Source organism: Micropterus dolomieu, linkage group LG21 (assembly GCF_021292245.1).
Source record: "Micropterus dolomieu isolate WLL.071019.BEF.003 ecotype Adirondacks linkage group LG21, ASM2129224v1, whole genome shotgun sequence".
Lineage (NCBI taxonomy): Eukaryota > Metazoa > Chordata > Actinopteri > Centrarchiformes > Centrarchidae > Micropterus > Micropterus dolomieu.
The window spans coordinates 28,994,789-29,012,003 of NC_060170.1; the positions used below are offsets into that span (position 1 = coordinate 28,994,789).

The following is a 17,215-nucleotide window of genomic DNA, read 5'->3' on the forward strand; positions in this document are numbered from 1 at the left end:
TGAAAATTTAGAAAAACACGTATATGTCGTGGCAAAGCTTGTGCAAACATCAGTGTGCTGCTTAAAATTGACTAATAAATGTTGTGCTATGTTGACAGTACTGACTTGTCTCGTCTTTCCTCCAGCTTCTGCGGTTTGGTCCTCTGAGACTTGTCACCCATCTTGGTCCCCTCCAGCTTTCCCACCAGGGACAGGACCTCTCCGGTGGGTTCATCTCTCCGTGTGCGGTCGATCAGAGAGCGATCAGCTTGTAACACCAAGTTTGAGTTCTGGCAATTCAAACACAAAGACACGGTGATCGGTCAGTAAGGTTACACAGCAGTCTGCTTCAGCTAACGTTAGGCTAACTGCTAGTTAGCGGAACGGCTAGCATGAATTAAAACCTATAGCTAGCGTTAGTTAGCTTGATAGCGTAACAGTATATTAAGATACACCACTTTGTTTGGTGTTCATAGATTTATCTGCTTATATAATTACTCAGTAACACTCACCGCTTTGTACTCGTACTGCAGGCTACGGGCAGTAACATCCGCCATGGTGCGAGGTTTCTGCTTTAGCGTTAGCTTTCACCGCACTTTTAAATCAATGTGAACCAGCCCGCTGACTCAAATCATCCACAGAGTTGACTTCACTCTGCCTTTTTATGGAGAAGCTGAGAACATCGGTGCAGCGTTTAGATTTGTAGCATAAGATTGTTTTCAAAACGTCCGAGTTTCATTCAAGAAAGTGCGTCTCCCATACGTTACAAAGGCAGCGCTAACACGAGCGCACAACATCAAGCCGCCGCTAGTTTCCGTTTCCGGTGTCAGAGGTTAACGCAGATAAGTAGAAGTAGCGCCCCCTACAGGTTGTGTGTTTGTATTACACCGTGCTTTAAGCTTTTTCAATTGCCTTCAGGATACAAACTAGCACGCTCCCACAGCCTATTCATTATGTACAAAGCATTGATTTAGTGCTAACATTCAGAATGAGAATAAACTTTTTTCATTTCTATTATGTACTTACAGAGAAATGGATATACATTTAATATACAGCTAAAAAGCAGGGTGAGCAGTATGTATATAAAAAGCATATGGTTTTTATTCATACAATATAAAACAATAACATTTGTAAACAGTAAGACAAGAGCACAATGATGCAGAGTGCTGGAATAAATATGGAATAGTTAATGTAGTATTTTGTTTTGTTTATTGTGATTGTGCTATATGTTAGGACCCTCTCAAAAACAAAGTGATTTGAATTAGAATATTACAAGTTATTTTATATACATGCGTTGGTACATATGACAGTACATACAGTATATACAGCGTGCTTTGATTTATATTGTGTCAATGATATTATGTACATGTTAATAAGACTGTGTGCATTTAAACTATAAAATATATAATTTGTATATAAAGTGGATGTTTAGTGTTACAGGGTTATTACACAGGAATTGTTTCTGACACTATGTGACTGTGACCTGGGTGAGTTTGGAGTGGAGGACTTCTGGGATGATGGTGCTGAAAGCGACAAACAGGATGTCCCTGGGTAGTCGAGGTGTTGCCTGGTAGGAAAAACTGCAGGGAGTCCAGCATGTGGCCTGTGATGTCCCTCAGGTGGGCCAACACCAGTCTCTTCAACGATTTAATGACCACAGACGTCAGGGCCCCATGCCTGTAGTCCCTGAATCCTGTGATAATGTTACTAATAGGTTTTATCTAGTGAGAAAAATCCCTCATTCTTCTAAATCCAGTTTTATATATAAGAAAGATAAGGGTCATCACCCCCCCATAATAATCAACTCAAGTTTTTGAATAGCAACATGTGATTTTAACCATACTTTACATAGTACACCTACACATTTCTAAGTGCCTTAATCAATCTTTTTTTTTTTTTTAACACACTGCAGTTTTCCCTGGCAAATGTTAACTCCCTGCTATCTTTCTTAAAATATTTCAGAATTAAAGGATTACATGATCAGTTATAACCGATTTATCAGAGCAGTTTTAAAATAGTGATATTTGTGAAGTAATAATAGTAATAATATAGCTAATAAGACACTTATCCAAGTTATCTGGTTGCTCCAAAAGTGAATTAGATGTCTCGCTCCATTTCTGTGTGAATACATATGGGTGCTTTGTATATGTATGATAAATGGACTGCACTTGTACAGCATTCACACCCAGATGGCAGCATAGAGGGCAATTTGGAGTTATCTTTCTTTCTCAGAGACACTTCTTCCTGTGTACAGGAGCCAGTGATCAAACCAATAACCTCTACTCTACCTCCTGAGTCACAGTTTTCCCCATGTATGTTCAAATGCTTCCTGTGTATATTCATTATGCATAGTGTGAAAGTGAAGTATTTCACATATGTATATGTGTGCATTATCTTCATATGTGAAACTGATGTGGTGTGAAATGCACTGAACACAGCAGACAGAATGCAGCGACAGTAATATGAAGCTGAGACAGAAGCACATAAAGACATGGAGAGGAAGAATATGCAGTTAATGTGGGTGTGGCTGTTTTCTTAAAAGAGAAGAGTGTGTTCTTGTTTGTATTTACTGTCTGTGGCCTCATATATCTCCCAACCCCTTTGCACATCTGGCAGCAACATCTGCCATTTTCCGCCAGTCAGAATCTGTGATGTTTTGCGTCTACTGAGCCAGCTTTTTAACATCAGTCACACCCATTGACAGACACAGAGAGAAAGGGCGACACAGATAAATGGGATGCACACATCAGTGAAACAAATTATAGGTTAAAGTGCATGTGGGGGTGAAGGATTACTGACATTGGACTGTGTGTGTCCAACTCTTTTGCACATGTGCTTACACACACATAATAGTGCATTTCAGGTTGCCTGCAGTTGTTCAAGGTCATATTTTGAGTGTGCTGATCCTCCTCTCTGGTTCAAAAGACATGCAGGCTTGTAAGGAGGATGGCATGGTTAGTGATTAAAACATATACTTCTGAGGATCTGATGTTTTCTCACCGAACACGCCTTTGTGTAAATCCTCCATTGTACTTTACACACTTGTGTCCAGACAATGTTTTCTCTGTAGCTTTCTGTCAAAGGAACACCAAATGAGCACACCTCAGCTGTTTGAGCAGCTGTGGTCGTGACGCTGTCTGAACACTCTCTGCCCAGGAGCTCCCAAAAGGAGCGTGAGAAACAGCCAAAAAAAAAAAAAAAAAGGTCTCTGAAAAACACTTGAGTCTTGTGTGTACACCGTTAGCCTAGATAAAGTGGAACAAGATCGCTTTCTTCCAGGGTCCAGGGATAATACTTCCTGTGTGACCCAGACAGTGTTCGGACAAGAGTCTCTTGAGGTTTACAGTCTGTGCTGCCAGAGCTCTGTATTAACATGAGGATGCTAAAGAGGCTGGGTAAGGAATTACAGGGTAATGCTGGAGCTCCTGACATGTGCTCCCTACACTATTCTTGTCCTGACTGAAATTAGCTCCACGATGTTTACACACAACCATCTTGTGGTGAATCATCCAACTTCATCTTCCCAAAACAGCCTCATTTTAAAATCTTATTTACTATGCCAAGTTAAAATGAACATGTTGACTCTATTAGAAGTTGTCCTTCTTGCCTGGCAGATTTAACTGCATAAGAAAGTGAAAAAATATACAATACTGTTGAAAAGACAGTATAGAAATGGCTAAACATACTCCATTAAAAATCTTTAACAGCATTAAGAAATTCTAATACTTTGAGCAGTGAAAGTCAACACACAACAAAGCTTGGTAATGTCTCTCTGTACAGTTTTATTTACATGATACTATTCTGTCATAATGCTGGATAGCAAGATTATATGTAATACATAAATATCAACACAGTTTGTTGTTTTCCATTTTTTGTACAAATTTGCATATAACTAAGAATCATAAAGGAAAAACTCAAACGGATACATACAGTTGTCTTTTAAATGAAAAACACATTCTTACAGGTGGAGGAGAAAACAAAAAAGGGGATTAACACAAGTCACAAACATACATGGTTTCAATGTGTCAGGCAGCCAATGAAAACCCACTTTTGCACAGGAATGTGCACATGCACGCACACAAATACACACACGCACACTATTCTACGGTGCTCTAAAAACAGACACACAGACCAATAGCTGTTAGACAGATGAGAAGATACATCTAATCTTGGTATCTATTATTTTTTCGTAAACCTAGCTCTGGCATGCTCCTGTAGTTCTGTAAACATGTGCTGATAAACCGGGTAGCTCCACAGACAAGAAGGGTTGGGTGAACACCACACACACACACACACACACACACACACACACACACACACACAAACTCACTGTGCTCACATGAACGTTCTGTTAGCGCATTAAAAAACAAACAAAGAAAATCATGGTTCACATACCCTAATTCCACAAATGAACTGAAATCATGCGCCAACATCAATACAACATTGATGGAAAAGAAAAAAAAGCTAATAAAATATAACATAATTGTCTCAGCAAATAAAATGTTTGAACTCCTACTATGAGTGATGCAAAATATTTCTGAAACACTAATGCACATGAAGAGTAACTCATGCATTTATCCCATTCATTCATTCATGCCCCTACAATATTGTTGTTTAAATTCACCTACCAGGCCTGTCAGGGAAGGGTGCCATCCTTCCTTCTAGGACCACACATCGGCAACACAGCCCTGCACCAGGCGTCTGTGATTACAATATGAGCGCAGACCAGCTGGGGAACCCCTTTACCCATTATGTCCATTGAAAATGTTTAGATTCAGTGAAACGTGGAGTAATTTGTTTGTCCCTGTCTAGCGTGATACCTCCAGCCATAATGGAACAGCCTCATCACAATCAAACCGATCAAAGTCAACACAAGACATGCTGATCAGAGGGTCACTGAGGCCGACTATCAAGATAATCCATTGTTCTGCTGGGGCCAAAGCTGATGAAAACAAAATGTAAAAGGGAAGACAACAAGCAGCTGTGAGGTAGGTAAAGCTAGGAAAGACAGAGACAAGTAACAAAGCCCCTTGTGCATGGTGGGGGACAGTTGTACGGTTCTCCAAAACGTTGACTGACTCCAGTACCAATGGAGCACAGAACAAGAAGTTCAAAGGTTGAGGGACGCAACTTGTGTGGACTGTTACTGTGTGGTCTGAATGTTTTAAAAGACCTGCCAGTGTCTGACACATGACAAGTAAAATGGTTGCCTACGGTTTGGCACAAAAGGGCGCCTGGTTTTATGGTGAGAGGAGCACAGCATATATCCTGGACAGTTAGCCTGGGCTGCTCTTAATAAGACAATACATATTTAAAAAAAAATAAAATAAAAAAGGACTGAACAGCGGCAAAGTCACACCACAGAAAATAGGATAAAACAAACTAATGAATTAATCAAAAAAGGACAAAAGTGATCATTCATGCATCTCCCTAAGACAGGATCTTTTCGTTTTTTCTTCTTTTTTCCCCCCCGACATTTTCTTGAGGTTGTAATTTTGTAAATCAAGTCCTTTAAATCCTCACTTAGTCACTGTTGCCAGTGCTCATTTCGAAACGTTCACACTCATACTCCAGTCCTCCACAAAAGGTGTTTGTCATCATTGCCGCCACTGCTGTTTTGTCAAATCTATATTCTCTGGATCTTGTCAGCCACCACCACAGGGTTCTCTTTGCGGATCTTGGCGGCAGCCTCAGCCTTGTAATCATAGGGACAGTTGTGCTTGTCAGAGTACCGGTGGATGCCACAAAACAGATTGCCACAGCGACAGTCAAACCCTGTAAGCACAAAGGTGGGAGGTCAAAGCTAGAACAGGAGAAGGGAACGACTATACCAGGAAGGAAAACTCTTTCCAGTAAAACAATTATCACAACCTGAATCAGTTGCCCCTTCATGTCCCCCCTGCTCACCTGTAAGGCCCACTCTTTTGCGGCACATGAAGCACCTGTTCTTCTTGGGTTTGGGGGTATCCCCCTTGCTTTCTTCACTGCTGGCAGAAGCTATAGGAGTAGGACTAGAAGCAGCAGGCTGGCTTACAACTACATATAAAGAAAGACAAAGAAAAAATATTTTATCTGATGCCTTTCATTTGCAGCAGGTTAATAAAATGTGTTCATGGTTCTATAAAAAGGCATGCAAACATGCTAGCAACTGAAATTGTGCACTTTAGTCCACAATGATAGCAATTTGTGCGTTCCTTATCTCTAAATTACCCCTCTTGCACTACTCTGAGAAGGTGGCAGTGTCAAATCTGAGAATGGCCTCTGGTGTAGAGGTATTTTTAAACAGGTTTATTTTTAGGCCTCCCCTCTTTCTTGGAGGCTGTAAGTAAAACCAACAGTTGGGGTTTAAAGGTATGCAGTGAAGCAACAAAAATAAACTACAGTGGGTCCTACAAGGCGATGTTTGCCTTAAGAAGTCACCTGTGTGTGTGCCAAATGTCCACTTGCTTATGTCTGCTAGCCTTTCTGTTACTACAAATGTGTTTAAACACGTCTGTATGTTTTACCAGGCTCTAGGGGTTCCGGCTTGTCCTCTCTCGAGATGCTCATCTCTGTCATTTGTTGAGTCACAGGAAGAGATCCTTGAACAGTTCTGAAGGTTAAAACACAAAAAGAAAGGGAGAAACAGGGATGAGCAGGAGTTCACATACTGTGTATTTTAAAGAAAACTCACCAACTACCACAGACAGTCAAACATAACCAATACTGACCTAGACATGTCTGGTGAAGAAACAGGGGAGGCATCAACCTTGGCTAGACTGGCTTCTAGTCTCTGGATGGCTGAGGCCTCTGAGGTAGGACTAGCAGCTGAGCCTGGATGAGAACAGACTGAAATCCATTAGACAAAAAAAAACTTAAAAACAGAAGACAATTTGAAATCAATACAAAGTACAAAAAATGTAAAATCATATATGAATTCAGAGAAATACTGTTTCCAAAAATATACTTTGGCAAGCACTGCAAGTATGACAAATTCATCTCATCGACCCAAGATTAATCATTTAAAATCTCTTCAGCACAAACAAACATCCGGCCATCTTCCCTTCTCAAAGCTGTATTCAAGATTATCTTTTCTGTAATGTTCTGTAAATTGTAGGTTATGAGAGAAACTTCAATCTTAGTTGACCTTAGAAGTGTCTAAAGGAGTTAACACCCACATAACCTTGAACACTGTAATGAAGAAAACAGCTGTCTTTCATTACACAGAGTGGAAAAACAAAGAGGGAGGGCGGCGAGGTAGAGCTGGGAAAATACAGTGATCGGCACAGAAGTGGTTGTAATTCAAAACAATGTCTACACTTCCTTGAGTCCCTTCTTATCTCCATCTATAAATATCTAGTTTCAGGTACATTTATTTGTTTACGTCATAAACTCCTGAAATCAATTTGGACTGCAGCAATGTTTACTTTTTCTGAGAAACAGGCAGAATTCTCCATCTCTTTTTATTTTTGTACTTTTGTGAACTGACTTACCCATAGGGCTGAGGGGGCTCATGCGGTCGCTGCTCTGCTGCCGTGTCAGGTGGTCCTTATAGCATACGGAGCACATACCATTGGTTCTTGGATTGCCATAAAAACCGCAGCCTGTGGCACAAAGCATGGGCACCGGGCTCTGGTTTGTCTCTTGGGCCATTGCTAACAGAACGAGAGAGAGAGAGACAGAGTGAGAATACTCATTAGACTGACAAGACACACAAGGAGAGAGCATTTTTCCATTTTCAATGTTAAATACAAAGTGTTTTCCATAACATGACACATTTCCCAGTGAATATGTCGCTGCCCTGCCGATCTGGTTGCAAAGAAACTTGCTGGGCCGACAGATAACAGGAGTCATTATGAAAATTCAAGAACAACATGTCTGTTTTGACTTGCCCTTTAGCCTGAATACAGTAATGAATGCTTATCCACAGGAAGTCTAGAGAACAAACAACACTCGCTGTGTTCTGTTAAGCACCTTGGCAGAAGATCCTGTCCTGTCTGTTCTGCCCCACAGCTTTGTTCACTGTCGTGTTCCCCTTTCCTCCCTCCACCCCCCCTTTCAGACGCATTCTCAGTTCAGAGAACAGTTGGTGCGGCTCTTCTGAACATTTGACCCACCATCTCTCATTTTCATGTCCGTACACTGCTTCGGGGAAAAACAGCTTTAAAACCAATTGTGTTTTGTGTGAAAGAACATAAGCTCACGGCAACTAAGCATCATCACTGCGCATCAGGGTTTTCTAAAGGACTACAGATGACATAATAACACTATCAGTCTATTCACTTCCTCCAAAAGAGACATAAAAACAAAGCTCTGACTCATCTCGGCCACCAAAAGGACAAAAACACAGAAGGTAAAATAATACAACGTTCTTGAATGAATGAAAAAGGACCAAAGTAGGTCAACAGTTTCAGAAAGTATTCCCCTCCCTCCTCCTGGTGTTTCTTGCCACACAAGGCATTTCAAAACTTAGTCATTTCCCACCCCCACACATATGCCCATAAACAAGCATGCATGTGCGTAACAAAATGTGTAACCCTATGATGTTGCCGCCCCGCTCTGCTGCAATACAGCAGGAATTGTGTAATGGGAGGTGCTACCTTTGAGGAAACAGATCAAAAACACCTTGATGAATGGACAGGCAGGAAGGCCTAGATGGGTGCTAGGCATCCTGTCTGCCAGTCGTGCCCCAACTGTTTTAGAAGTCAGCAGATCAACTGATACCAGCCTCACCCACCTCCTGAAAAACACATAGCCAGCAAAAACCAGGGTATACGCTAACCGTGCCATATTTCCCTTGTAAACAACCCTTCTAACATGGCAGCTGCTTGCTCGCGTTGGTGTGAAGCTCGTCTATACTTTGGTCATGGAAACAAACAGGGAAGGCGACCTTAATGTTCCAGGAAAGGCTGGCAGTTGTTTCAGAACGTCCTGTCAGTTCACTCGAGGTGTCCTGACCTCACCCACAGACTAACAAGTGCTATTAAACCTGAGCTACCCCCCTAAACCCCTCCCTCGTCCTCTCATTCCCTCACTCCTTCATGCTATCACTGCCATGTCAACAAAGGCTTTCCTTGGAAAGACCCACAAAGACCTTCTCTCCTTTTGCGTCACATGTTCAGCTGCTGACTGCTGGAAAATACAAGGCTGAGAAAGAGGTCGGGAACTACCATGTGGCTTGAAAGGAATTTGTCCTAACACATGATCATCAGTATCATTCTATTTAAACAACACCAGTTTGTTATGTAGCCTGAGCTACACATCTAGACCCTTGTTCTTGGACAGGATCTTTGACCTTGATAGCCTTCCTCGATTTAAACTGAGACTACGTCTCATCTGACAACAAAAACAACATGAAAGATTCAACAAAGAATGTTGCTTTCAGATTAACCGCGACTGTCCACTTTCTGAGACAAAGGAACAATGGGCAGTGTGGCTCAGCTGTCACATTTTGGCCTAGCTGTCAGACAAACAGCAGGCATGTTAACCTAACCTTTACCAAGACCTCTCACGAACAGGGATATGGTAGGGGGCAAAATCACTGAGGTTGCACAGCGTTTGAAATGTTTTATGATCAAAAGGAGGTCATTTAGAGAGAAAAACACACAGATTATTCCTTAAATATAACTGATTCTTGTTACTGTTGGACTAGAGGTAATTATGCACACACCTACCTTAATTAACTAATTAAGAGCCACATTACAGCCCATGGGCAAAACAAACCTGACTATTATTCTTCAAATTGGCTGAAACATCCAACATATACCATTTACAACATGTTTTGTATGGTTAAAAACAAAACAAAAACCTGTACATCCGACAGGGCAAGTCAGGGGGTTTCCAGCACCGGGCAGTTTAGCAGCCACAATCATTCATCACCAACTTCATTTTACAAAAACCTAAACACTTAGAGCACTCAAAAAACTGGTCTGACTCGACATTGTGTTTCTAAGCTATGGACAACTGTTGGGAGAACATAAGCATGGAAATCTCTAGCAAACAAAAGGAGGAAGACTTCACTCCTGTATCAGCCGCAGTCTTTCAGCTCACATTTCAGGCCCTGGTGGACTGAAAACTACTGAGTCACAGTGAAGGACAGAACAGAAAAAGCCCACTGTTACAAGCATCAGTCTTTGTCTAAAAAAACGACAGCGTTGCAAAGAATCACCAGAGGCCCGACAGGAAGACAACAGCCTTGACGGTTTCTGAAATAACCCACAAGTCTAGACAGTGTGGTCTCTGCTCCCTTTGTTTCTTCAATCTTCCTTTGTCTACAATCTCTCTGCTTCCTGTTTAGACATCGTTTTGTAGCTCAACCCTTCCTCGCAGCATTTCTACTAATAACCATTTTTTACGTGTCTTCAACGAAGCAATGCGAATAACCTCGATTATATATAATCACTCTTAAGTACTTAGAAACGGATTGATGTTTGCCACATAGCCATTAACACCGACCAGATCTCGTTTTCTACAAAGGTGAAACTACTGGACAAGCTGTTACTGGCAGTTCATTTCATATTTAACCAAATGCTCTGGCAATTTCAGAGCAAGTCTCGCTCTACTTGCCCATTCGGCTTATGAATTTTCTATTTCTAGACAGGAATTAGCTGGCTTTGGTTCCCCCATCCCCCAGCTCGGGGCAAACAGAAAAACAGAGACAGCAACCAGCACTAGCTAGCTCCCTCCCTTGTTTTTCTACTGAACCAGACGGAGTCACGTTTGAGGACTTGTGATATTTCCAGTTAGGAGGAGGAGGAGGAGATGGTGGTGGTATTGGTGGTAACAACTTCAACGAGCAGGACAGAAAAAAAAGCAGAAGCTTGTTTAGCACACAATACCATCACGCATACACCACCTGACCTTTCAATCCACCGTTAAAGGTCGCCATGACCGACCGTCAGCTTAGTTAAAACACCCCTCTTTTCGTTGTTTACCTCGACAAGCTGAGCTCACTTCAAAATTCATCCTTGTTAAGAAAAAAAAAACAATAATCCAAGATCATCACCTGCTAAAAATCGATGAAGTTTCTCGCGAGACGACAAGGAAAGTGGCCGTTTGTCTTGGCAGAAGAAAAAAATGTCGAGGGGTTCCCGGTGGTAACGTCCTTGTCTCTGTTTAGCTGTGTTTCTGTGGCGTTGTCCTCCGTGTCAGACAGGTTTAGGTGCGTTTTACTCTCCCTTCCTCGCCCTCCTACCTCTCTTTCTTTCTCTCTCCGTCTCCCGTTTCTTCTGGATGGATGTTTGTTTCCTTCTTTAGTAAGAGGAGTGGCGGATGATGTCACGGGTAAAACAACGCGTCGCCATTGGCTGCCCGCGGAGCCCCCGAGCTCTGCCAGACTGTGGGGGGGCGGGGGTTATCCGGGTGTGCGCAGGCGCGTGGTGCGTTATTACACATCTATTCGTCATCCTCTTACAAGGCCACGAATCTTTTTATTGAGTAATCCACCTAAATGAATGGGTAAAGAATAGTGGTTTCTGACGTGACTGAATTGAAAAATATGAACGTATGATTAAAAGGGTCATCTCCTGGGAATCCCTGCACAATTTCATATTTGAGGGCACTATTTTGTTGGTAAACAACCCCCCTTCTGCCATCTAGCATGACTAGAGGAACAAAACAAGTGCAGATTTATAATTAGAAAGATATACAAGCCTGTTTGTTATGGGAGAGCACATTAGGTTGCCACCCTTTCAACTACCCAACAAACTTAACAGGGTTTCTGGGCGGTACAGACAAGAGACACTCAGTAGGGGTGGGCGAAAGGGCATAATTTGCTCTCAACAGCCTAGTTCAGGTGTTCTCACCCACCCTATAGTAAGGGACACAATTTACATAAGCCCCAATACCCAAATCTTAACCGCGCCCAAACTGAAATTAAACATAATTTTAGCCCCATAACTCTACAACAAAATATTAGCACTTAAACAGCTCTTTAAAGATTCGGAGAAAGGCCATATCTTCACTTTGATAAAACGTCCCCAATCATAAGGTCTATATAACTCATATTGGTCCTCACAAAGATAAATGCGAGCACACACATACACATTTGTGTTGACTCTAAGTGTAAACATGTCTTGTGGGAGGTTACAAAAGATAAGAGCTGAGCAGCACCAAGCGATCAGGACATTTTCAGGATGTACGTTAGAAAATAGTTGTAAAAATCATTTAGTTTCAGTTAGTAAACAAGGTTGTAGCCCCTAAAACAAATGAATCTGGCAGGTTTAAACACTCTGAGAGGGAGTTTATAGTTAGAGTTTTACAGTTACACACAAATATGCACATTGTCACTTAATATTGAAATTTGTCTTTATCTGTTTTAAAGTCTCCAGGTTAAACACGCCAACATGCATATTGTCTCTTGCACTGTTTTATTTTTGGTAATTTATATTATGGTTGTAAAAATAAAGTTTTTTAAATTTAATTTTTTTATATTTTATGTTGTTATCATGTTTAATGTCACTTATCACTGTACTTTATTCCATGCTATCCACTTGCTGCTATAATGCTGAAATTTCTCACCTGTGAGACAAATTAAGGCTGATCTTATCTTATCTTATCTTAAATGACACATGATCTAAATTCTAACATATGCGTTTTTTAGGGCAAAAACATCTGTTAAAAAACAGGATTTGTGTGGTATCAAAATGTGTAAGGAGACACATTTAGGAGAATCTAAAACAGTTGAGAGAATATACAAAAAGTGGGAAAAGAACATTTCTTAGATTGGGAGAAAAATAGGATTAAACTGGGGAACTTTGGACTCTTGGCCTCAGTATTTCCATAATCTTGGCTACAGCCCTGGCGGTAAACATATTTGTAGTTCAAGCCAGATAATGATACTGATGATACAGTATCATGATCTGGCTGAACAGTCACTTCTAACATTAATCATGTGGGTTATTTTGTTCTATTTACTTTAGCCTGCTGTTTTGAACACCACCAGAGCATATCACCTGCTGGCCATGTTTTTGCGAAATTTGGAAACACATTCCTTTTACTCACTTGCAGTGTGTCACATGTGCTGTATATCATATAGTTTGCCTTGCAGGTCTAACAAGTCCCAACACATTCCGCCACCTTGTCAGTATAACATCACACACATCCCCAGGCAATACAGGTCACGATGAGCAGAAAACAAACACTTGGCGTAGGGTCTTGTGGTGTGTGTGTTTGTGAGCTTGAGGGAACATGCTGTCATCTATCAGTGAGTGGATTCATGGAAAGTTAGACGGCTAGTACAGTCTGTTTGCTCCAGTTCAAACCAGTTCAAAAAGGTGTAGCCAACTGAAAGCAAAAGTAGGTGCTGTTGCTGATCTTCCCCTAGCTTTCTTAAGCCCCCCCCCCCCCACACACACAGCTGTTTACATTGGTTTCATCATTGTTTGGCCTTATGTTATCCTGGTAACAAACCATATATACAAATAAACAGGAGAAATGTTGTTTATGTCTTTATTTCTATAGCCTGAAACACAGAAAAACATTGTTTTTTAAAACAAATATTTCCTAACCAATTTGCCAAAAAAGAGGGCTGACTGAAACTGAATTATATTAAGTGTAAGATGTCTTCCACACAAGATAAATAAATCACATAATATATATATATATTTTTACAGTGCTTTATGTCCATCTGTCTCCTTTAATTATAATCTGACAAATGTGTCTTCTATTAGCCCTAGCATACTGTGCTGTGTTCATTAAGTCTCACACATTTGTTTCTATTTATATATTTCTTTGTTTTTAAGAAAGACATGTACATGTGACCTGATTCCCACATGAATACAACATTTAAATAAAGACAAATTTTGAAGTAAGAGAGCTGACGACAACAAGCTCTGATAATCTCTGATATCCAAAAGTCAGTTGGTATTTTATCTGAGTCATTATAACTGTAGGATGTGCCAGTGGTTCTCTGAGTAATTTACAAGCTCTACAGTAGTTCTTTGTTACCATGTGCACTGAAAAAAGAAAAAAAAGAGGAGTCATCATTAACTCGAGGGCTTAAGCAGCACATTCACAGTTTCAGTAATTCATTCGCTATCACATGACTTAATTGCTGTCTTTGTTAACAGTGAGTTTGTTTACATACAGTTTACACACAGTGTATCAGGGGAGGGTCCTCAAAAATCAGGACCATCATTCACTGATTAAAATGACAGTGTAATCAAATAATGTATTTGGCAAAGGGGTGAAATATTAACAAGTACTGAAAGGCAGTCACGGCTTAGATTTCTGGCTCTCAGAATAGTGAGTCAAACATGAATAGCGCTTGTGAAAACTCATCATGTGGCAAGTCGTATCAGACACAGTAGTAGTATGGTTCCCTTATTGTACAGACATAAGCTTCATATGTGAGTAAAGAAGGCACAGAGAGGTAAGGGGAAGGCAGGGGGGAAATCTGGTTTGTGTTTCACACTGAGGCCTTTGTGTGTGAGTGTTGTGTTAATGCAGCCCTGCACGGAGCAGGAAAGAAGGAGCATGTGTATGAAATGTATGTCTGTTAGTATGTGAAGGTTCATGGGTTTCAGCTGAGGAGAGAGTGGGAGGTGTCGAGTATCATTACCCATCCCCCTCGCTGTCATAGCTTGGCTTCTATGTGTGTGTTTGTAGATTTTGCCACCACTGAGTTTATATGTGTTTAAGTCTGTGTGTGTGTGTGTGTATGATAGTGTGAGGATTACTTATGTGGATCTGGAACAGCCTGTCTGTAGTTACTAGGCAGATACTGGCCCGCCCGACAACACACACACACACACACACAAACAGAGGCACGGCTTGCATGTGTCTGGCGTCGGTGTGGTGAGACACTGTTGATAAAGAGCTAGTGGTGGAAATGGCAGCTTATCCATTTACATAAGCTGTGTGCGGGGCTTGATAAGCTCTGCACTGAGGACGACTACAACCATTGCTTCAAAACTTGATCCCCTACCCTGCTCTGTCCACATTCATCTGCATCTGCAGCCCCTCATAAAGGGGGCGACGATTTATGTGTATGTGTGTGTGTCAACATAAGAGAAACTTTTCATGAACAGAGGGTGCCTGTCTGTATGATTCTGGGTAGATTAGGGACAGCTTTGTTGCAAATCCTCTACTTTCTATTTACACATTGTTGTTCGTGTGATTGTTGAAGAAACACACAGGGAAACACTGAGGACACATGTGAGGTAGAATACACTGGGGTCACATAAGTGTCAAGAAGCATTACATTAGGTATTCTGAAATAAATGTAAGCGGCATAGAGAGACAAATAAAGAGAGAGAGAAAGAACAGGCAAAATCAAGATCAAATGAATGTGACCTGCTGATTCAGCACCTACTGACCATTCAGTCCCTCACTTGTGCTACTATACAAATCCTCTGCATCTCTCATGAATGTGTTTCTTGTTATTTCTGACCAGGGAGGATCCCCCCAAACTTTCCCAGCACAAACACTATCTCCCTGTCAAAACTTCTTATTCCTTTCTCCTCCCTTCTTTGCACACACAAACCTCACAGTACATGGGTATCTAGTAGATTGTATGTATATGTGTGATTGCGTGTGGTTCTTGTGGAAAGGGGGTGCATATAACAATGTGTTCATGTAATTGTAGAAAGATTTTGCAATTTACATGCTGCTCTGCATGGGTTTGTCCTTTTCAGCTGATATATAGGAGACTATGTTCAACCGCATGCCTGCGAGAGGTGAACAAATGTGAACATGTGAGTGTGTGAAAGAGAGAGCGTGTGTGTGTGTACATGTGTGTGCAGCAGATGTCCTGTGCTCTTTTCTGTTCCCCAGACTGGCTGGTCTTTGTTGCTGCTCCCTCGTGCAGACGGTCTTGGCCACGTGCTTCTCTGTCTGCAAAGACAAGCCATGCCTCCACTGCTTTAATCTGTCAATTGCAGCGGCCAAGTCCCGCCCCAACAACACCCATAGTCTGACAGGGTCCGCCTCCGTGCTTGATGACGCTGTTTTACTCACGCATACTAACCATACTCCCTTTCTCTCTCACTCACACTGTGGCTGTGCCATGAACACGGTCTACAAAATTCAGCAATATATTTCCTCTCTTACATCCATGTAAACCATCTCTTTATCTAATCTTCTCTCTCGCTGTTGATACTTTGAGGGCTGAAATTTCCTTCCTGAAAACTTTTCTTTCTTCCTCTATTTCCATACTGGGACAACAGTCAGTTCTTCTCGGCAGAACAGGAAGAACTGGGCATGGGCTAAGTTATGAAGTGGGTATATCATGGTATAACGTTTCAATTTGTGACTATTTCTTTCTTATTGCCCCTCTATGGATTTTGTAATGACTTGGTATTAAACTCGGAAGGCATTGTAACACCCATTGTACAAAGTAATACAATACAAAGCCGTCTGTTTTTCTATACGCTCTCTTAAAGTCAAGAACAAGTCTAACTGCTCAATCATCCCAGACAGTCTTCCAGGTAAACAATCTATATCACTTTGAAACTACACATGATACTGTGTGCTTTGGACGTCCCTAATGACAAGTCTCTATCTGCAACGATTATCAAATTTTGAATCTCTTTGGCAAAAAATGTGTTTAAAGTCTGAGTCACACCAAATTAACCTGCACCCCCCTCTCAGCTCCATTCCCTCTCTGACAAAAACCCTCCCTGTTGCTTTTCATTTAGTGTCAACAGTTGTGGGGCTGAAGAGACTTTATGGCTACAAAGTTCACGGGTTGATCATTATCGGCTGAGAAAGAAGGGAGGAATCAATCATACCAACAGTGTTTAATATTTGTTTTTGACTGCTACAGTGTACCAAAGGAAACATACTTTTATCCCACCAAACAGGACTTTGTTTTAAATTGAATTTCTCAACTTTGTAGTTTGCTTGTGATAAACGCAAACTATTCTCACAAAGGATATTTTCTCTATTAACTCCACATTTATTTTTAGAAAGGTACTGTACAATGCCTTAGACCTCTGGCTGCGTCTGAGTCTGTGTTGTTTTTCCTGCCTCTCTAAGCTAACTGCATGTACTCAGTGTACAGTACATGCAGTCACTTTGCAGGGCTCACTAACCTTTTACCACACCAACTGTGAGATGAATCACTGTCTAATGTCTGCACACTGATGTGTGAAGTTAGGTGATTTTAGTGTTTCACCAAACAAAAGCAAAAAAACTGCACAGACAAACGGTGCTGTGTATGTACATTTTCATCTCACCAAAAGATGTACACTCATCAGAGCAGACTGGAACAAAACACATTCAGACACATATAAACTTTGATATGATTTTATGATCT

The 17,215-nt window shown here is 41.2% G+C and overlaps 2 protein-coding genes across 4 annotated transcripts in view; both read right to left on the reverse strand.

Moving 5' to 3' along the window:
• snrnp200 (small nuclear ribonucleoprotein 200 (U5)) overlaps positions 1-775 on the reverse strand; it is a 15,279-nt gene extending 14,504 nt beyond the window's left edge. Inside the window, exons 1-2 of the mRNA XM_046034362.1 lie at positions 492-775; positions 106-269 (exon numbers count right to left, since the gene is read on the reverse strand). Coding sequence (XP_045890318.1) covers positions 106-269; positions 492-536 — 209 coding nt within the window. The 5' untranslated portion in view covers positions 537-775. The remainder of the gene's footprint in view (positions 1-105; positions 270-491) is intronic.
• A 2,966-nt stretch (positions 776-3,741) lies between these two features.
• zfand5a (zinc finger, AN1-type domain 5a) lies at positions 3,742-11,175 on the reverse strand. Of its 3 annotated transcripts, none has more exons than XM_046035591.1 (6): positions 10,893-11,175; positions 7,452-7,613; positions 6,690-6,807; positions 6,486-6,571; positions 5,887-6,015; positions 3,742-5,754 (listed from the first exon to the last, which is right to left on the reverse strand). In XM_046035591.1, exons 1-6 carry the CDS (start codon positions 10,921-10,923, stop codon positions 5,606-5,608), a joined length of 675 nt encoding a protein of 224 aa, XP_045891547.1. In that variant the 5' UTR covers positions 10,924-11,175; the 3' UTR covers positions 3,742-5,605. The 3 variants fall into 3 exon arrangements, with proteins under 3 accessions (XP_045891547.1, XP_045891549.1, XP_045891548.1); XM_046035593.1 differs by having other exon boundaries at positions 10,964-11,171; XM_046035592.1 differs by having other exon boundaries at positions 6,690-6,792; positions 10,893-11,169.
• Between the last annotated feature and the right edge of the window lie 6,040 nt (positions 11,176-17,215).

Coding starts and splice junctions, on each gene's coding strand:
- zfand5a (XM_046035591.1), bottom strand. CDS start 10,923: ATGAATTTTGAAGTGAGCTCAGCTTGTCGAG. Junction 6,016..6,485: donor GCCGGAACCCCTAGAGCCTG/GTAAAACATACA, acceptor CTTTATATGTAG/TTGTAAGCCAGCCTGCTGCT. Junction 5,755..5,886: donor CAAAAGAGTGGGCCTTACAG/GTGAGCAGGGGG, acceptor TTGTGCTTACAG/GGTTTGACTGTCGCTGTGGC.